The 21896-nt window shown below is 39.8% G+C and overlaps 3 protein-coding genes across 3 annotated transcripts; 2 read left to right on the top strand and 1 right to left on the bottom strand.

Annotated features, from left to right (window-relative positions):
• The first annotated feature begins 1603 nt into the window (after nt 1–1603).
• On the top strand, nt 1604–2313 carry LOC109117172. The gene is made up of 2 exons (XM_019203957.1): nt 1604–1862; nt 1958–2313. Exons 1-2 carry the CDS (start codon nt 1604–1606, stop codon nt 2311–2313), a joined length of 615 nt encoding a protein of 204 aa, XP_019059502.1.
• Nucleotides 2314–10750: 8437 nt separating this feature from the next.
• Nucleotides 10751–15827, top strand: LOC104825384 (telomere repeat-binding factor 1-like). Its single transcript, XM_010557710.2, has 8 exons — nt 10751–10924; nt 11562–11731; nt 11901–12121; nt 12680–12764; nt 14472–14555; nt 14743–14979; nt 15051–15170; nt 15404–15827. Exons 2-8 carry the CDS (start codon nt 11582–11584, stop codon nt 15416–15418), a joined length of 912 nt encoding a protein of 303 aa, XP_010556012.1. The 5' UTR covers nt 10751–10924; nt 11562–11581; the 3' UTR covers nt 15419–15827.
• A 648-nt stretch (nt 15828–16475) lies between these two features.
• On the bottom strand, nt 16476–21583 carry LOC104825383 (mitotic checkpoint protein BUB3.2-like). The gene is made up of 9 exons (XM_010557709.2): nt 21332–21583; nt 21088–21218; nt 18788–18870; nt 18273–18539; nt 18051–18126; nt 17732–17812; nt 17348–17426; nt 17164–17264; nt 16476–16850 (listed from the first exon to the last, which is right to left on the bottom strand). The coding sequence occupies exons 1-9, from the start codon at nt 21443–21445 to the stop codon at nt 16763–16765; spliced, it is 1020 nt and encodes a 339-aa protein (XP_010556011.1). The 5' UTR covers nt 21446–21583; the 3' UTR covers nt 16476–16762.
• Nucleotides 21584–21896: the final 313 nt, after the last annotated feature.

The following is a 21896-nucleotide window of genomic DNA, read 5'->3' as shown; positions in this document are numbered from 1 at the left end:
CATGAGTACTTGTTTGGAACAAGTGACTGGATGACTCGCGTGAGATTGTCAATTGGATTTAATCCATGACTTGAATCTCACTTGATGGTTCGCTTTAGATCCTCAGATCTGAGATATCTGTTGTATCCATCATGACGAGTAATGTACTTTGACTGCGTCAAACGTCGTCTTTAATCGGATGATTATAAAGGCGTCGCTCGGGTATATTATGAATCATGTAATGGATAGTAGATAGTCGAGATGGTACTTTGTCCCTCTCGAAAGAGAGAGATATCGCTTGGGCCCGTCGTAGGAGTGAGACTGTAGAAATGTGTGGCCGCACTATAGATGAATGTCATCTATCTCTTACAGTCTACTCGGGATACGACAAAGCATTCGAACTATGAGTTCGATTATGATATCGTGAGACAAAGATGATCATCATTGGAGCTATCTCTGGCTGTTCGGTTAGATCACATCTAACTCTTTCCGATACGGGTAATCATAATGTCTTGCTAGAGACCGCTTATGATTTGTAAAGCGAGATTGGATCTCGCGTTTACTGCCGTATTCGGAGGAGTCTAAAGGGTCACACACATATGGGATGGACATGTATGGACGGGATCGAACGAACGAGAAAAATCGGATTTTTCTTCGTCTTTGAGGTCTGGTCCGGAGCTGACCAAGAGTTGGTCAGTCAAACCAGACAGACTTGGGAGAAATGAAATAATTGGTCGAAAAACTGGTCTGGTCTGGAGCTCACCAAATGTTGGTCTGGCGGACCAGACCAGTCAGGCTGAGCGTTTTCGCGTTAGCTCGGAGTTCGGCTGGTCCGACGGATCGAAATCTTGGTCCGCCGGACCAGAAGGTCAGGCGGACTGAGGGCACGGTCCGGAGTTCAGCTGGTCCGGCGGACCAATTTTCTGGTCCGCCCGATCGCGACAATATCGGACTGTCGGCAACGAAAAGATCTTGGTCCGGCTGACCAAATGTTGGTCAGCTCCGGACCAAGAACCTGACCAAACTATTCTGCGAGTTTTGCATCTTGGTCCGGCAGACCAAACGTTGGTCAGCCCCGGACCAAGCGTCAAAAACCAAAAGTGCATCTTTTCTTCCCCTTTTTCTTAGTGGGAAGCAGGTGGGACGAACTAACACTCTCTCTCAATCATTCTCAGACGTGAGGGAAGGTTTAGAGAGAGAGAGAAACTCTCCCAAGTGTTCTTGAACACTCATACAATAGATTGGATCTCTTGAGCTCTAGCAAGCTTGATTCCAAGTGTTGGAATCCATTCCAAGGTGTGGACTGCTCAAGAGGGTGTTGGCTATTTCAACACCTAGGCTGTGATAGAGCCAACCTTTGAGATTGTGAATCAAAAGGTTAGTTGTTCTCTCAAGAAAGTTCTTCATCGAAAGATTGGTCCATGGGCGGTTTAAAATCGTTTTGAACGTCAATTCTGCTGCGTAAGCCCGCGGACCAGATCCTAGCACGGTTTTGAACCGGCGGTCTAGGATCCCGTGTGACCCAGCAGCTAACGTGGTAGCAGATGCACTCAGCCGGAAGCGGATCTTGGCTACTATCCGTACAGTGACTTCATCTCGCAGCAACACCGCAGAGTTGACTGCGATGTTGGGGCATTTGACGTTGGAGCGGGAGGAACCAACTCCGACGCTGGTGGAACGAGTAATCATGGGACAACCCAGTGATCCCTTACTATCACGGTACCGAGATCGAATCAAGGAATATAGTCCTAAGGGCTACCGCATTGACGAGAAAGGAGCACTGCATTTGGGAAACCGGCTATATGTGCCAGATGACCCCGCGTTGAGACAAGAGATATTAGCTGAGGCACATCAAACAAGACTAGCGATGCATCCAGGGGCAAGTAAGATGTATCAGGGGCTACGCTGATGGTACACGTGGCCAAAGATTAAGAGGGACGTTGCCGACTATGTAGCCAGATGTCTCACTTGCCAACAGGTGAAAGCAGAGCGACAGATGTCGGGAGGGAAATTGCAGCCGTTGGAGATATTGTAGTGGAAGTGAGATTCGATCGCTATGGACTTTGCAGTCGGGTTACCACTTACCCCAAGGAAGAAGAACGCTATTTGGGTAGTGTGGATCGACTAACCAAATCTGCTCACTTCCTCCCTATACGCCTGGAGTATCCGATCGAGCGGTTTGCGCAAATCTACATTGACGAGATTGTGAGACTACATGGGGTGCCGAGTGAGATCATCTCGGACCGATATGCTCGATTTACGTCACGCCTATGGAAGGCAATACAGGATGCGTTGGGGACAAAGCTGAAGATGAGTACGGCATATCATCCCTAGACAGATGGACAGTCGGAACGGACGATATAGACTTTGGAGGATATGCTTCGCGCATGTATATTGGAATGGGGAGCTCCGTGGGATCAATACATGACGTTGTGCGAGTTTGCATACAACAACAGTCACCATGCGAGTATTGGAGTACCACCGTATGAGGCACTATATGGGAGACCATGCAAGACGCCTTTATGTTGGACAGAGATTGGAGAGAGACGGGAATTCGGGCCTGAGATTGTGGAAGAGACTACGGAGGTGATTCGAAAGATTCGGATCAACCTGAAAACAGCGCAGGATCGACAAAAATCATATGCCGACTAGAGGAGACGGGACTTTACCCTTGAAGTTGGGGATCAAGCATTCCTCCGAGTTCAAGCTATGCGAGGGCACGCTAGGTTTGGTCAAGGCGGTAAGTTGAAACTGAAGAATTTAGTATTTTAGAGATGAATTTGATTGAGTAGACAAGAAAATAAGATGGCTATGCCATCGGCTAAGAGAAGAACACGAAGAAGACAAGAGGATTTTGATGAAATAGTTACTTTTATTGTTATTCATCGTATCGCTTATATATATACGTAGAGGACAATAAAATAGAAAAAGTAAAATAAAAACAAACAAGGAAATAAGCACAACGGTAAAAGACACGACAAAAGGAAATGTCGACGTAACGTATACATGAAATCATGAAGAAGATATTTGATTTGATTTTGTCCGTTAGCTTCTCATAATCGAATTGGGCTTTTGGCCCAAGTTTTGTCCAAGTCTTGCATTAGTGAATGGGATCGTTGAGCCAAGAAAGTCCAAGACTTGATGTGTCATCATTTGTGTTCGTGTTCGAGTTTGTTCGTCTGCGAGACATTCTGTGATCGAGTCCGAGCAATCTCGATCTTTTTCTCCAACATTCCAACATTCCCCCTCAAGATTAGTTTGGAGGAATATCGAAAAGCTAATCTTGCTGAATATATATATCTCCGTGTTTGCGTTGGTTCCCCCTCAAGTGTGCAAATATATCCCATTGTGGTTCTTTTGGCTTTTTCACTATTATACACGTTTGTTTAGCATTTATTTTCTGTATACACTCAAAACAATAGTTAGATAACACAAGGGAGGTCATGACACTCCGTTTGAAACAATAATCCAAATGTAACAATGTGATGGCATGTCTTTCACTAAACAATAGCAAAAATAACGTCTTAATATTCTTAAATGCTAAGTTCAATGTTCTTAACACATGAGACATTATTTGTAAGAGTGGATTCACGTGTGGTTTATATTCTAGACTTAGCATATTATTCAAATTTATATTGAATACAAAAAAACATGTCGCCGGATATATCTTTTTCATGGTCAAACGTATTTCGGACAAATATGTCTTCTTTTCCATTTTGCAACACATAAACATTATCAACGGGATAAAAGACAAGATGTTCAAAAGTGATTTTACCAAACCTAGAGTTGTAGGAACTCATAGATAATGCCATCTCTTTTTGTTCTTCGGATGCTTGTATTATTTTCTTGGTAGAGAAGCGTACGAGTGTATCATCACATTCCCCCTCACTCGTGAGCTTCTTGACATATTGAGGCCTCATGATTATTTGTTTTATTTTCTGTTCATAAACACTAAAAATACCAAGCATATTATTTGGAACACAAAAATCAAAAGATAAACTCGATTTTCTCTCCATGTGAAGGGGATGCTCGGATTCTTTGTTATGCCCGAATGAAGAGTTATGTCGGATGAGTGTGATGCCTCTTTTCCGGGGTTCATTGCCTCCATTTTGGGATCATTCACCATCACATCCGTCTCTCTTCCTTCTTCTTTTTCCGAGGTTGTTGCATCCAAGTCTCGGTCCGTCTCATGTTTTGTATACTTGGTTTGTAGTTCTCCATGCATTGTCTCCGTCTCTTTAAAGTTTTGAGCAATTGAATGAACCTCTTCGACATCTTTAGAGAGGTTTTCGTTGCTTTCCTTCTGTACCTTTTGCACCATTTCAAAAAATTCTTTAGTTCGAAATAATTCTTCAAGAAGAGAAATACTTAACTTGATGTTGTTTGCATCGGCGTTTTGCACCAACGTCTCTCTTATGGACTTCGGTATTTTGGCTAAGACATCTTCGACATCCCAATGCTCTCTGTATTTTGGTTCATCATAAACCTCTTCGTACTCACAATCACTATCGCAATACTCACACATATTGGTGATAAAGGGATAGGAAAAAAAAACTTCTCGGTTTGAGATGAAAAGACCAAGAGAGACAAGAAAAATATGGTGAATCGTGACTTGAATGAATGGCCAACGATTCACTTGAAGAAAACTCTCCTTTTGGTTTGACTGAATGACCAAAAAGGATAACAAAAATCTGAAAAATAAAATGAGCAAGCTCCTCTTCGGTAGACTCACAAACGAGAGGGAATATGCTTCGATTTCGCAGCGGAATTAAAAAAAAAACACAAGGTCCTCTAGACCTTATGCTCTGATACCATGAAGTATTTAGTATTTTAGAGATGAATTTGATTGAGTAGACAAGAAAATAAGATGGTTATGCACGCCTAAGAGAAGAACACGAAGAAGACAAGAGGATTTTGATGAAATAGTTACTTTTATTGTTATTCACCGTATCGCTTATATATATACGTAGAGGACAATAAAATAGAAAAAATAAAATAAAAACAAACAAGGAAATAAGCACAACGGTAAAAGATACGACAAAAGGAAATGTCGACATAACGCATGCATGAAATCATGAAGAAGATATTTGATTTGATTTTGTCTGTTAGCTTCTCATAATCGAATTGGGCTTTTGGCCCAAGTTTTGTCCAAGTCTTGCATTAGTGAATGGGATCGTTGAGCCAAGAAAGTCCAAGACTTGATGTGTCATCATTTGTGTTCGTGTCCGAGTTTGTTCGTCTGCGAGACATTCTGTGATCGAGTCCGAGCAATCTCGATCTTTTTCTCCAACATTCCAACAGAAACCGCGATATATCGGGCCTTACCCGGTGATTGGAAAGGTAGGCGCAGTAGCATATCGTCTTGGGTTACCATCAGAGCTGGGCAACATCCACGATGTGTTCCATGTGTTGATGCTACGAAGATACGTAGCCGACCCATGTGCTACAGCCTCAGGAGTTAGAATTCACGAATGCTACGCGTTTTCGAGACGAACCGCTACAGATAATGGACCGGAAGGTTGAGAAGCTGAGGATGAAGGAAGTGCCATTGGTAAAGGTGTTGTGGAGAAGTCAAGGGGCCTCGGACATGATTTGGGAACCGAGGAAGAGATGCGTAGTAACTACCCCTACCTTTTCACTTGATGTTGTACAAACTCTTGTGTATGACAATGGATCGTATGGAATTTCTATCTGATGTATGACACTGCTGTAATGGAGGTGTTGGGTATTGTGCTATGAATGCAAGTGAATTGACGACATCATGTAATTCCGAATTCGGGGATGAATTCTCTTTAAGGGGGAAAGATTTGTAATAATCTGAATCCAATTTGGGATATTTAATAAATTTCGGAGAAGAACAATTATATAAACGGGTACTAAACCTTAAGAAATGAACCACTAAGGTTGGGAAGAGGCCCGAAAACCACCCGAGCGAACGAGATGGGAAAAGACGAGAAAACGACAAGAGGAAGGAAGAATATGTCTAGACCGATCGGTCTAGCACATAGACCGACCGTTCTGGACCATAGCGAGACCGATCGAGCAAAAAAAAAACCTCTGGACCGATGGTCCAGGCGAGTAGAAAATATCTAGCGAGCTTGCGACCTTAGCTGCGCGATGGAAGTGGATTTAGGGTCCTACAGACGGCGAAAACCCGACCTAACCACCCATAATTGAGCACCAATGCTCCCTAAACAACCCTACTCGACCCCAGAGCCTTATTGCCTCTAAAAATCTGCCCCAAAGTCTGCCTATCACCATTATTGCTGAAGAAAAATTGCAGAAGAAAAACCAGAGGAAGAAGAAGAAAAGGAAGGAAAAGAGAGAGAAGAAAAGAGAAAGAGAAGGAGAGAGGAGGAAAGGAGCTTGGGGAAGTGACAAGAGGCAGCCCTAGAACGTCTGAGGGGACCACCGCAGCTAGCCTCGCCGGAAAACCCCATCAAATCCGGCCAAAACCAGAAATAGTTCTGGTTTGAGGTGAGTGACTCGAGTTGCCTCTGTGTGAGCTCATTTTCATCGTTGTTATGGTGTTATTTCGATGAAACCTGGGCATGATTAGAAAGTGGAAGTTGCAATGAACACATAGAAACAAACGGAACACGATTTGGTGAAGAAACGAGAAAGATATAGAAGTTTGAAAATTGAAGAAAAACTGTAATTTTCAGAAAAGAAAACGAACATGTTCTGAGTCCGACACTTTCAAGTCTTTACCCAGAAAATGGATGCAACAATTGAATAAATTGATGGTTAGAATCAAAAGAGGACATTTCAATGAGCATTTAGAAACAAACGGCACTCAATTTGAACAAGAAATGAGCAAGTTATGAGCCAACGAAGTCGGATCGGAATCTGGGACGAAATCGCGAAATCGCGATCTGTCTCCAGGCTCTGGACCGACCAGTCCAGACTAAAAAGTGATGAAATTGAGCCAAAAAGGCCTTGAGATGAAATATAAACCTTGAGATCGACAAAACTATGTGAAAAATGAGCTGGAACACGACAAAACGTAAAAGGGAAGAATCGGAACAAATCAAGAATTTAAATGCATGGTGAGATGTGCGACCTACACCGAGTGAATCGTTGTATGATGATTGGGTTTATTCTCCGAAGGGTCACGAGAAGTGACATCGGTCGTCACGAGAAGTGACGTGCGCGTGAAGCACATTTTGTCGTGAGATGCGAGGCCAACGTCATGAGATATGATGGGCGTGAGAGGTGCTCCTAGTCATGCGATGTGACTAGGGTTTACGGCTAACCCTATGGTGGAAAGCCATACAGGACTTGATTGTTGCACGAAGCAACTGCCAATGTCATGAGATGTGACGGGTTTGAGAGGCGCTCCTAGTCATGCGATGTGACTAGGGTTTATGGCTAACTCTATGGTGCGAAGCCATACGTACTTGATTGTCGTGAGATGCGACGGCCAACGTCATGAGATGTGACGGGGTGAGAGGCGCTCCTGGTCATGAGAAGTGACCAGGGTTTACGGCTAGCCCGATGGTGTGAAGCCATACGGGAATTGATATGATGATGTTCTAATATAATATGAATATATGTTTAACGTTGAATAATATATTTTGTGTTTTATCGTTTTAATACCGTTCTCGCTGGGAACGAGTTTATCGGATCCGACCCGGGGCATTCACTAAGCAGTTGTGCTTAGCCCTCGTGGTTTCACCTTTTTCAGATCACGAGGAGCACGAGTAGCATGGTTGAGGTGACGAAGACTTCGAAGAGACAACATCGTGTACGGGGTTTCCCTTATGGTATGATTTGAACTATGGGATACGATTTCTATGGTGTACGATTGTACCTTTTTAATTCGGACATGTGTGTTTTAAGACTTGACTGCTGTTTAATTCCGCTGCATGTTTAATATTAAAACGGTTTTAAAAATTCCCGTATTGTAGTTTTGTAATATTTTATTGCTTTTAGTCCATGTGGCATATCCTGTGACGGGAATCGGGATACGGGTGTCATACCGGAGTCCATGTACCAGTCATTGTCCGCCGGGTTTTGGAGAGTCATGGTATTAAATGCTTGAGCCAAGGCTGTCGTGGGCTCAATTGGTCTGGTTGATGAGGAATGTTCCTGCCACTGAGATGTCGAGGGTCAGACCGGACTCTGCTATTGTGGGGCGGCACCGAGAATGCCAGAAGTATAAACCGGATAGGACCATGGATGCGGCCAGAAAGGGGGCCACTGTGGTGTGTTTCGCGACTGTTATGTTGGTTGTTATTGTAGAACCGACGACTGCGAGAATAACGTCCATGACGTCCGGATGGTCGTCCATCACGGTGGTGATGAGAGCGTGATGAGTTAGCCTATGCATGAGGAGGTGTAGGAGAGTGAGGTGTTGTTGCAGTCTTGGTGTAAAGAACATTTGGTGCCGAAGAGTGGTTCGTATGAGTGGGTTGATGCCGAGTGGTCTTTGCAAGTCGTCGTTCCTCTAAGGTCAACATGGAACGTGCATCTTCAAATGAAGGGAAAGGCGTCTTGTGCTTAATGACGTTGACAATATTGTCAAACTTTTCATTAAGGCCATTGAGCATGTGCATGACAAGTGTGCGGTCAGAGACTTCCGCATCAATATTGGACAACAGATCCGAGAGTTTGGTCCATAGATTGTGCCTCCTTGTTGTCCCGAAACTGGCTCTCGAGTCTGGTCCATGGATTGTGGGTCGTACTTTTCTTCTTGAGCACTGTAATAAATAACGACTGAGATATTGTGCCATAGATCCACAACTTCACGAGCCCATCGACTCGTGTCCGATATGTATCAGCCTCGTCGGTCGGTGTTGTTGTGTCGTCAAGGTGGTCCATCACTCTGAAACTAAGACAGTGTGTTTCAAAGACTTCGCGCCATATATCGTAATTGTATTCTTCCATATTTAGGGTGATCGGGATATGAGACTTAATATTGCTCACGCCGGAAGGTTTTTCGGATTGATTTGTCTCGGCAGCCATGGTGAATCAAAAGAAGAGAACAGAGAGTGATGCACGCTTCGTTCCAAAGGTTGATACACTCGGGATGGAAGGTTGATCCGAAGCCAATCAGCGGCCTTAAAGGCGCTCGAACTCAGCTTACGGGTGAAAAGGATGGGTGGATCGGTGACACCACAAGAGGGGATGGAGAGTCCTCCTGATATCGTCACAATAGATCCTCATAAGAACGCGACACACGCACAACTTAGGAAGACTGGGACTCGGACACACCGAGAAGATAAAGAATCGGACATACCGAATTCTAAAGAAACTCAATTTTTTTTTATTTCATTTCCAAAGTCTGCTTAAACAAGTCTACAAAGATCTCCTTATATAGGATTACAAATGTCAACAAGATAAGGTAAAAAGATCAAATCTAAATCAAATCGGATCATATCTAAATAAAATCAAATCAGATCATATCTAAATAAAATCAAATCAGATCATATCTAAATAAAATCAAATCAGATCATATCTAAATTTGATTATATCTAAATTAAATCTAATTGAAATCAGATTTAAATCCTTCGTGATCTTGAGTTGAATCCAAATAAGGAAGCTTTGAGATTTCTTCGTTTCTTCTTCTTCAAGCAATGTCATGTTCGCATCAGAGAGGGGAAGAGAACAGAGATTGAAGAAGAGAGAACGAAGGTGAGGTGACGACGATTTTAGGGTTTGAGAGAAAATAGTTGTGATGGCTCTGATACCATGTAATCTTATGAAATCTCTCATGCCTTTCATTATCATTCGTTCACCTTATATACAACAAAGTTGTTATACAAACAAGGTAATATAATCATAATTACATAATATGTGCTATAATCCCATAATATCCTCTATCAATAATATCCTCTATCACGGTATTGAGGAGGCCTCAACGACAGAAAGAGAGAGAGAATGATTATTTTATACAGCAAGAGGATGTGACCGAGAAACACCAGAAGGAGATATAGAAGGTGAAGATTGAGGAATGACCAAGGATGGAGGAGGGAGAGGGAGATGTAAAATGGGGGAGTGATTTGGGGAGGTGAGAGAGGGAGGTGGTAGAGGGGATATCGGAGCTTGATTTGACATGGCCGAGGATACCGCCGGCAGGAAGAATTTTTAGGATTTGGGTCGCGACGAAAGGAGAGAGACTCTATTCCAGTTCCTCGCATCTCCCCCATTTTCTCTATAATACTCTCATTTCAAACAAGTTTCCGTTTAATCTATTACATTCTCCCATTTCGTATAACAACAAATAAAAAATACACAACAATATTTACATTAAAGATATAGATCAATCCGCACAATAAATATAGAGTTTTATAAAAAAATTTATCTATTTTTAAATTTTTATCTAGGTTTCACAATAAATTTTGGTTTTTAATCGGATTTTTTTCTTCGATCATGTATCTTTTTCTGTAAAAATATCACAATGATGTGATGAAAGAAAATAAGGGTGTAATATCAAAATTTTCGAATGATATTATTTTTAAAAATTAATTTTTTGCAATTGAATCGAATTTTTAAAAAATCTGAAAAACTAATTTTTTTTTCAAAAAAATCTAAATTTATTTAAATTAAATTCAAGATCGAACTATCGAAATGAATATAATATAATAATCGATTGGTATTTATTTTTTTAAAAACGAAATAATTGAACCGAATGATTCTCAAATCGAAACCGAACTGGATTTTGGGAGAAACCAAAGTAGACGAGAAGAGAAAAATTAGGATAGTGGGCAATTCCGGTATCACTTATTTGGACTTATTAAATAATTAATCATGCTACTACACATCTTCAGATGTGTTGTGAAGTGATTTTTTTCCCCTTCTGTTTCTTTGTTCGCTAGTAACCCTAAATTTTTGGGGAAGAGACTGGAACCGAATCAAACCAAAAAAAAAAAACTAAAGAGGACATTTTCTTCGCGTAGTTACCACTACGATCGACTTTTCTCTGCCCGAATTGAAATTCCTGGTGAATTCCTCTATTTCTCGTTGATTACTTTCATATTCGCTGCAAGGGATTAGGTTTTCGTGCGGGGAGGAACTCCAGGATTTTTGAAATCTAATCTGTTTATCCGAAACGCGAACGAAAACTGGAATTTATGGTTAAATTTGTTTAATTCTCCTTCGACAAATGATCGCTTGCAGAGTTCTTATGAGTTCGAGATCTGAGTTTGATGAAACTTTTTAGCTATAGCGTGGGTGTAGCTGAATGCTTGCTACCGGTGTGGTTTGATATCTGCATATTTGGGGTTTCATAGAACGTTGAATAGGGTTAAGGATGGAGTTCTCTGTTGGAATGGTTTGTTTGCACGTCCGAATAGGTTATATTTGGTAATTTGAAGTGTTCACTGTGAGATAAACCTGGTAGGGTTCAAATCAAAGAGAAAGCATAATATTATAATCAACAACGGGATTGAGGATTGCCATGGAAGAATGAATTCAGGGTATATGTTACATTTTGATGAAATTGGGAACAATGAATAAAATGAAGCCCTCCGAGATTGCCTAGTGCTAAAATATTTTGCAGCTATGTATTTTTCATTTTTTGTGTTTTACCATTTGATCTGTGCTCTGTGGTAAATATTTGTATTCGCGCTGTGGAGCAGCATTGCACCTGCAAGTCCTAATGGGTGCTCCTAAGCAGAAATGGACATCAGAAGAAGAAGCAGCCTTAAAAGCTGGTGTTATAAAGCACGGTGCTGGTAAATGGCGCACGATACTCAAAGACCCTGAATTTAGTGGCGTCTTATACCTGCGATCCAATGTTGATCTCAAGGTCAATCATTCCCTATTATGACTTATGTTAGCTTTTTGATGGATTAGTGCATCGTATGGCTTCAAATCGGAAACTTGTCTTGAATGATTTTGGTTTATTGACTTTGAAGTATAATCTCTTACTGTCTTTGGCTTTTGATTTTGATTTGCTTTGGTTTGTGATTGGTTAGGATAAATGGAGAAATATGAGTGTCATGGCAAATGGATGGGGATCGCGTGAAAAGTCTAGGTTAGCTGTTAAAAGAATAGTGTCTCTTCCCAAACATGAAGAAAACCCCCTTAGTATCACCACTACCATGCAAAGCGATGAAGAAATAGCGGATCCTAAGCCTATTTTCTCTATTGGTTCTGCACTGCAAATAGCTGCTGCTCCAAGGAGACCAAATGTAAGGTTAGTAATATATTTTATTTCCATGTAATTTTTGGGAATAAAACAATGAATAAGATGATGGATTTATAAAATGAAAATATTTGATGTTTAAACTGCAGGACCCATCTATTTAAACTTGTCAGGCCATGTTTTTATATCTTTTGCCATTTTTGAAGCTTGTATCATGTATATGGATAAATTTCGAAGTACACACGTGGAATATTGGTTTGAGGTTTGATTACTTTCTTTTATTTCATGGATTTCTACACATGATGTCTTGGGCCTGATAAAATGTCAGTAGTTTTTTTAATCTTTATCCTCACTTTTTATTCCGTTTTCTAATTACATGTTTCATGAGGTTGCCACTTTGCTTTCTCATCTTCTTCTAGGCCGAATTTCCGTGATATTCTCTACATCTTAGTTGCTCTGGTATGCAAGCTGTTTGCTCTAGCATGTTGACTTTGATTGGTTGGAAAGGTTGACGAAGCTGTAGATGTACAAAGCCCAACTACCTGGCTGTTATATCTTTCGTTTCATGATTTTATGCATTTTGAGTTGAGACTTTTATTTATTTTGCAGGCTGGACAACCTTATAATGGAAGCAATAACTACACTAAAAGAGCCCGGTGGTTCTAATAAGACAACAATTCATGCATACATTGAGGTATCCGGTTAATTTTGAGTTGTTTTTCCTTTCTATTGACACTATGTAATTGTTTAAACTTGCTTCAATAATCATCTTCCACTAGCTCCTGTTGCTGTTTGATGTGTTGGTTATGTTAAGTAGAACTTTATGAATTGCTCTTATTGCAACGAGAGCCAAAGGTATCATTTTGTTGCCTTACTGAATGCATTCTTACAATATGAAGAAAGGATGAATTAGTATTTGAAAACGAGATGAATATTCTGATGCATCTTCTGCCTGGAAGGTCTACCATGGAAGCAATCTTTCTCATTCGCAACTTGATGGAGAAGTTTCGAGATATGAAAAAAGATTTGCATATGGTATTTATCAATCTCAAAAAAGCTTATGATCGAGTACCAAGAGAGGTTTTATGGTGAGCGTTAGAGTGTAAAGGAGTATTAGTGAGATACATACAAATACTGAAGGACATGTATGAAGGTGCGACCACTAGTGTCCGAACAGTAGGGGATGACACTCGAGATTTTCCCATCTCGATAGGGTTGCACCAAGAGTCCGCTTTAAGTCCATACCTCTTCGCGTTAGTCATGGACGAATTGACTAGGGATATACCGAAAGAAGTACAGTAGTGTATGATGTTTGCAGACAATATCGTGTTAATAGATGAGTCCAGACAAGGAGTAAATGGACAATTAGAGTTATGGAGGAGTACATTAGAGGCTAAGGGTTTTAGGCTTAGTAGAACGAAGACCGAGTATATGCATTGCGATTTTAGTGGGACGTGTGCTAGTGATGTAGGAATTAACTTGTAAGGAGGATTAGTACCTTAAAACCCGCATTTTAAATATCTTGGTTCAATCCTTCAGAAGAATGGAGGTTGCGACGAAGATGTTAGTCATAGGATAAACGCGGGATGGATGAAATGGAGACAAGCCACGGGGGTCCTTTACGATCGCAAAGTTCCCATACGGTTGAAAGGAAAATTCTACCGTACAACCATAAGACCCATATTGATGTATGGTAGTGAATATTGGACGGTAAAAGGACAACATGTGTCCAAGATGTGTGTGGTTGAGATGAGGATGTTGCGATGGAAGTGTGGATATACATGGATGGACAGAATTCAGAATGAGATTATTAGAGAGAAATAAGGAGTCGTAACCATAGAAGAGAAATTACGTGAGGTGCGCTTAAGGTGATTTGGACACGTAAAACGTAGACCATTTGACGTTCCGGTTAGAAAATTAGAGAGTATAAGGATGGAAGTGAAGAAACGAGGAAATGGTAGGCCTAGACTTACTTGGGAACGAGTCATTAGAAATGATTTGGATATGTTGCAAATTTCGGAGGAGATGACGCAAAACTGAAATGAGTGGAAAAGAAGAATTTATGTGGCCGATCCCAAATATTGTTGTTGTTGTTGTTGTATTTGTATTCCCAAGATTTTCCAAGGAAATAAGTTTTGAACCATATTAAGCATGATTCATGAAGAAAATTATTTCAGACTTCCTGCTTGAAATAGTTCGAGCATGAAGTTAAAATTTGATGATTATACTTTGTATGCTATTACTGTGCAAGGTAGGTTTCTGTGAGTTTCACTAACAGGCTGGGGTTTCTATCATGGCTTTTGTTTTTCATATTTTCACTTGATTCTTTGTATGATTTCCTTGTTGAATGGCTAATTGAGTAGATTAATGGTTCCCATATTCGTGTTGTTAACTCATCTAGGAACAATATCATGCTCCTCCGGACTTCAAAAGATTGTTGTCTTCCAAGCTGAAATACTTGACAACTTGCGGTAAACTTACGAAGGTAATCCAGTATGTTTTATTAAACCTTTCTGGCAGCAGGCATTGTGTTTGGGAGTATAGCATTATAGTATCTGTCCACGAGTGTACTATTTTTATAACATTTAATCATTCTTTCTTCATATTTATAACACTTAAGATACATCGGGTTCCCAATCATAGTACCATTGATCGGATATTCTTTTGCACAGGTTAAACGCAAGTATAGAATTCCGCTTACCACACTGTCTCACGATAGGAGACGGAACTTAAAGACTTTTACAGGAAGGAAAAGGATTTCGTCTGTGACTTCTCCTAGGACAGACCGGGATGAAGTGAATATTCTGACGAGATCTCAGATTGATTTAGAGTTGGCCAGAATGAAAAGCATGGACGTTCAGGAGGCCACAGCAGTAGCCGAACGGGCATCAGATATGATTTGGTTTCTGATTCGGTTTGCTGCGTCATTTGTTTTTCGACTTTGATGGTCGTGTTTTTGTCTCGAGTCGTGGAGACTCACATTGCAGAGGCTGAGGAAGCAGCTATGGAAGCTGATGCAGCAGAAGCTGATGCCGAGGCAGCTCAAGCTTTCGTTGAAGAGGCTTTTAAGACATTGAAAGGAAGAAACACCTCCAAAGTGGTAAGTAACATTCTTGGTCATCTGAATGTGTGTGTGTGTCTCGGAGCTCCGAGCTTCTTGGGTTTCCAAACAACCCGCGAGTTAAAAACAGCGGATGCAGCAGCACTTGAATGCTCAAAACATACCAAACGGAGTATCTTTCGAGGAATCGTTCACTTAGACCGTAATTATTTAAACGGGTACTTTTCGTTCTTTCATCGTATGTGTAAAACAAATGCGGGTTGTTTTTACAGATGATCCGGGCATGAGGTCGACATGAGAAGGCATTGATGGATGGTAAAGCCAAGGAACTAGCTAGTGAGCATGACGCGTACAATTGTAGTAGATACAGAAGACAATCGTAGCCAACGTGAGGTAATGAAATGAGAGTAAAGTTTTAGAATCTGCCTTCATTAGTTTTTTTTTTCAATCGCATCATCCTTTTTTTTGTCAGCTAATTTCCCCTCCATTTTATTTTTTTTTTCCTCTTTAGTCTCCTTAGGTTTGTAAACTTTCAGTGAGAATTGCAGGAATGGATGTTCGATTTTTAGATTGTTTTCAACCAAATACAATGGAGTTCTTGTATCTGCTTATGTTTTATTTTTTGCGGTCGATCTCAAATAAATTTATTTGGGATCAAGAAGATGATGCTGTTGTTAGTTTTGATATTTCATTTTATGGCTGAATTGTTGTGATAAGGGTTATAATTAGGTAGGAAACCAATCTCATGCTTACGTTAGGGCTTTTATTCGGTTTGTACCTGATCTTTATATTGTTTTGAAAAATAAACTGACAATAAATTTCAGTTGTATTATGAAAAAACATTTCAGAACAAATCAAAAGTAACCGTCATGGTGAAAGGTGAAATCTCACTTTTTTATAACCAATTTTGTCAAAATGATAAAATACTAATTTTAAGCGTGAATAAATATATAAAATGTTAAGAGTGTTTAAAGGGTGTCAAATTTAAAATAAACTATCGAAATATTGTCAAATTTCAATCAAATTTCTAGCGTTTAACTTTCCGACGGGAAACAAAACCCATAAAAAAAATTTTAAATTTGCAAAATGATATAAAACTAATTCTTAAACTTTTCATTTGATAAATTTTTCTCTAAAAACTTGCAAAATATATCATTATAATAACACATTTTATAACTTAAAAATTATAACGATATATTTTATAAATTTATTATTTTAAAATTAATTTTGTTACAATTTCATAAAAAAAATTTATAGGTTTTATCCCATTTTATACGTGTATATATACACATACATAGGTATATATACATAGTATGTATATTATATTCAATTGCTCTTCCAAAATCCACGTCAACCTAAATTCTAGTCACGATTAGATAACCCATCTGATTGATGATCACATTCCATCTCTTCGGCCGTGACGCAAATACCCAGAATCGGATATCCTAAAAAAACGGATATTTTTGTGCAGCACTAGTATTTGGACATTGCACACATTAGATAAACCACACACTTGCTACTAAATGATCCTCCGAATTCACAAAGCAGATCATCAAATCTTGACGTTGTAATAAAGCTATTACCATTACCTGCTAGGCAGAGAACCGAACAAACTGAAGATGGGATTTTGTCTATGCCGGGGGTTTCGGGTATGCTTTGGGTTTCGGTTTCACTTCGATCTCATTCACACTCCGTACGTATATGGCATCTGGTTCATGCCTGTAAGAAAGAAATATAACCTCTTAGTTCATGATTTTAAAAAAAATAAGATATTGTTGCGAGAGTAAATGCAGGATCGAATTCGAGGTATCATTGTATTAGCATATAAATCAGGTTTAGCTCGGTTTAGTTTGCGATAGAATATAAATCGTTGTTCTTATGAATCAATAATACAACACACTGGAAATTTCTTCCAGTCCATTTCAATTCTCCCAAACTCAACGTTGTCTTTTATATGTTTGTTATATGTGTGCATTTAAATGCAGAGTTTGTTCGTAGAATCGGAAAGTAGAAGATGTGTATGTTTACGTACTGTTTCTCTCCCTCTTCAAAAGTGTAGCTTGAAGCAACAGCCAGTAACCGGCCATCTCGGCTAAATGAGAGGGCTGCTACACTCGAACGGTATTTTGAGTACTGGAAGAAAAAGAAGAAGAGACGAGCAAATGAATATCGCGGTCGCAATTAGCCAAAGAAACTTAAATAAAGAACCACCTAACCTGATACAGCCTCTTCTTGTTGTTCCCATCCCAAATGTTGACAAACCCATCACAACCTCCAGTCGCAAAAGTACCATAACTACAATTCAATATCTCGGGTTATCAGAAATTATAGCATTGGCATCAAAACATATTGATTGAATTTTATTTTTATAACATTAGTATCTCAAGGAAACCAAATAACAACTCCAGCATTCCAATTGGATGGTTATAGGAACAGATCCGAGAACATATATTCACAGGTTTTTTTGGGGGGTGAGAGAAATGGCATCCTAGGGAATTAATGTGTTTTCTTTGAAGTTCATTTGTTCTCCACGGAATAGAAGTTTCAAATGTCACATTCTATAAGGACATAAATCTCTTTCTTCTCAGATAAACACTCACATTGGATGGAACGCGATGGCGTTTACAGGGTAGACAATGTCCCTTCCAGCCTCTGATTTCCGGTGACATTTGAAAGCGTATCTGAAGGCACATAAGACAATATATAGATAAGCAAATAACAAAGATGACAAAGGAAACTGCATCTGATAAAGGTAGCCCGGTGCACAAAGCATCCCCGCTCAGCGGGATCCGGGGAAGGGTCCGAGAAACTGCATCTTATGAACATGAAAAAGTTAATTAAAGATGAAACAGAAAAAGGCTATGGAAAAGAAGTTCCCCAAAAGACATGTAAAGCACAAGAAAATCATCAGGCAAATACTTTTTAGCTTGAGTGGCCTCGGATAGATCAAAGAACTCCATTGCTACCCTTCCTTCAACAGAGCTAAGTGCATATCCTGAGAAGCATTGTTACGGTAGAAAAGTATCAAGGAATAAGCCTAAGGAGTACTTACTGGGAGCTCATTGAGCAGCTCTGGCTATTCCAATGAACACAAAAAGGAATATCAGTCATCTCATATTCATAGGAAGCAAGGTATTCTACCTGTTCCATTGGGATAACAGCGTACACATCTGGTCTGATATTTCAGTGAAGACTCCCTTCTTTGCTCAGGTTGAGACATATTCCTAAGATCATAGATGTTTACATGCCTTCCTGCTGTTGCCACAACTAATCGATTTCCAACAAGAGATAGAGAATAAACACGCTCCGTTTGCTGATATGTTCCAACTAATGTGTGTTCTGGCCCACTGGCACCTCTTGGATCCCAACATTTGAGGGTTTTATCCCAACTTCCTGTGATCACTTGTCCTGTGGAAACAAGATGTGTCATCATTGAAATTAAGGATCCCGTAGAAATTCAAAAACACAAAAATATGCTGCTTTAGCAAATGGATTTTGAATAAGCCAATTCGAGAATCATGTATAACTTACTATTTTATCTCTTACAATCAACTAGAAATTTTTCTAGAACTAGATGTCAAAAAGACCAGATTAGACCATGGTAATAAGGAAGTTATTCGACTAAACACCACAAGCACCACTGAGATTCAACCAACCTGCAGCATAAGAATACTCAACGCAACGCACTGGTGCATCATGCTTTCCCAGAATATCTTCTTTCCCAACATTGAAAACAAGCCTGAAATAGAAACCATAGATGATTATCCTACAATAACCTCTGCAAAACTCCTTGAAACCAGACATCCTCTCCTACCAATAACGAGTTTCCGAGGGAAATATTTTGTAGCTATACCTTATCCTCACAAATCATGCATACATATTTTACAATAACCTCTGGCTTACAAATATTTTACAAACACAGAGGGACCCTATGCTTAAAGATCATGTACACACATAAAATTAAGTAGAAACTCAGATTTCCTCAATATCCAAGCAAGCAGCTAGTTGGACATACAGAGACGTGTTAACTATATATTAGAGTATGTTGTTAGGATTAGTATAAATACATTTTGTATGGATCATTTCATATTAATCAATACAGAAATTATTCTCAAATCTCTTTTCCATTTCTGAATTCTCTCTAGAATTCAACATGGTATCAGAGAGAAAATATTTTCTGTGGAGATTTCATTTGTTCCTCTTTTCATTTCTCATCTTTGATTCAATTCTTCCAAAATTTCACCAGATTTGTTTTGTATTTCACCAAATTTGATTCTCTCTTATTCAAGTTCAACATCATCTTCTTCCATTGCAAATTTTTTGTTTCCTGCACGATTGATTTACCTTCGGCGAAATTCGCCGGCAAATCCTCCGATCCACTAGGTTTCTCTGTCATCGAAGCCAAGTCTACTCAATCGTTTTCTGTTCGACCTCCGATTTCTTCTCCGTAAGTGTCACCAGCTTCTGGATCCTATCTGTTCGAGTTTTCAGATTGATGATTCGCCGTTCGTGTTCTTCGTCGTTCTCCGAGTTGTTCGAAATGATGTTGCTGTCCAAATCTACTGGAGATTTCTGAGATCTACACTTGCTGGCAGTCTCCGCAATCATCTCCTCTGTCGTCGAAGCAAATTGTATCGGTCTTCTCAAATCTGTCTGTTCGAGTTGGTGGTTAGCTGATTGTTATCTCTGATTCGCAGAACTGTACCATCTGAACATTCTTCCATGTTTCTCTGAGTTCCATCACTGAATTCGGCAAGATCGTCTCAGATTTCGTCTCTTTTGCTGATGTCTTCTCAGATTTGGTTGCTTTCTCTCTCTGCGAGGTCATTGGATCTTCTCGATTGACTTTCACACTTCGTCGTTTTGGACAGTGATTCAGTTTGTGAATCTCTCGCATGCTCAGCCGTTTTCGCTAGATCTTACGGTGTCGTAATTGTCTCGTCTTCATCCGTCACTTTGGATTGGTTCAGCTAACTCTTGATCTCCGATCAGCCATGGATATGGTTCTATTCTTTGTGTCATGCACCATGTGACACTTCCGATCGCTGCTAGTTGACTTAATCTCATTGAAGATTATAGTCTCCAGATATGCTTTAATTTCTCCAGCTTCGTCTTGTTACACTGTTTCTGGTTTCAGCCTTGTTGCAACCATTTGATTTCTCCACTGGATTGGTGTGATTTGGTTTTCTTTGTGGTTGTTTCATCTGACATGTTCTCCGGTTTTGTCCGGTGTTTTACTGATCAGATATGATTTGGTTTCTGATTCGGTTTGCTGCGTCATTTGTTTTTCGACTTTGATGGTCGTGTTTTTGTCTCGAGTCGTGGAGACTCATTTCATGCCGTGAAGGCGTTCGTCGAGCCGTGTAGGCTCATCTCATGCCGTGGAGGTGTTTTTTCGAGCCGTGGTGCTCATTTTATGCCGTTGAGGCGTTTTTCGAACCGTGGAGGTTCAATTCATGTCGTCGAGGTTTTCTTCGAGCCGTAGAGGTTTTGTTTCGTGCCGTGGAGGCTCTATACGAGTCATGCAGACTTCGTTTCATGTCGTGGAGACTTTGTTCGAGGATCGATTTGTCATTGATATAGTTTTCGGTTTGATTGTGGTATTCATGGTTGTAATGTTTCGTTTTCGTTTTGTATTTGTCCAAGATGAAAGTTAATCACTTTCATCTTGTGGGGGCGTATTAGAGTATGTTGTTAGGATTAGTATAAATACATTTTGTATGGATCATTTCATATTAATCAATACAGAAATTATTCTCAAATCTCTTTTCCATTTCTGAATTCTCTCTAGAATTCAATACTATAGTATCCTTCATCGCCACCAGCACTACAAAGTAACCTTAGTTTCTCTTAATGCACAGCTATTTTTCAATAAGGTGAAAAAGAACACACATAATTTTCACTAAAACACCTCAAATCAAAGGAAAAAAAAAGTGGGAGAAAAAAAAGGACAGACCGTCTGACTTTGTTGTCGGCACAAGCACTGAACCCAGAGGAATCGTCATGGAAGCAGCAATCGAGTACAGGACCGCCGTGCATGAACTCCCCTCTGAACGAATCAGCGCTCGCGTCGTACAATCTCACATTCTAATATTCATACACAAAACATCATCGGATCAGACATGTCCAAACATAGTGAACTCAACCGAAAGCAAAGCATATATATATATATATATATGAGAGAGAGAGAGTTTTCAGACCTTGTCCCATGAAGAAACGAGAAGGTGATCGCTGTGATTTGAGAACCGGAGGTTAGATATGCCGTCGGCCGGTGAATTCGAGATTTGCCGACCGATGGACGGAACCATCGTCATCGGCAATCTGATTGAATAACACGAATTCTAGGGTTTTGCGGAGAGAGAGAGGGCGGGGGAGGAGATTTGAAAAATGAGTTGAAATCGTAGCTAAAGGGATTGGAATTCAAATATAAAGGAACGTTCAAATACCTCTGGAACGCACAGGACAGGATTGGTGTAGCGAGTCTTTTGTCTTTTTGACTGATTGCTTATTTTATTTTATTATTTTGGCCTTCTTTTAAATAATTTATTTTGACCATTTTGTCGTATTATTTATTTACTTAGTTGTTTTTATGAATTTATTTTTAATTATGAATTTATTGGATCCCACTTCAATTACCAAAAATATCATGACATAATATTTTAGAAAGAATTTTAGATTTGATTTATATCTATCAATATTTTAGATTTGATTTATACGTTGACATAGAATTCAATTATTTCGGATTTATTTTTTAATCATATAAAA

This window comes from Tarenaya hassleriana, unplaced genomic scaffold, assembly GCF_000463585.1.
Source record: "Tarenaya hassleriana unplaced genomic scaffold, ASM46358v1 Cleome45, whole genome shotgun sequence".
Lineage (NCBI taxonomy): Eukaryota > Viridiplantae > Streptophyta > Magnoliopsida > Brassicales > Cleomaceae > Tarenaya > Tarenaya hassleriana.
This window is presented reverse-complemented; position numbering and strand designations above follow the sequence as displayed.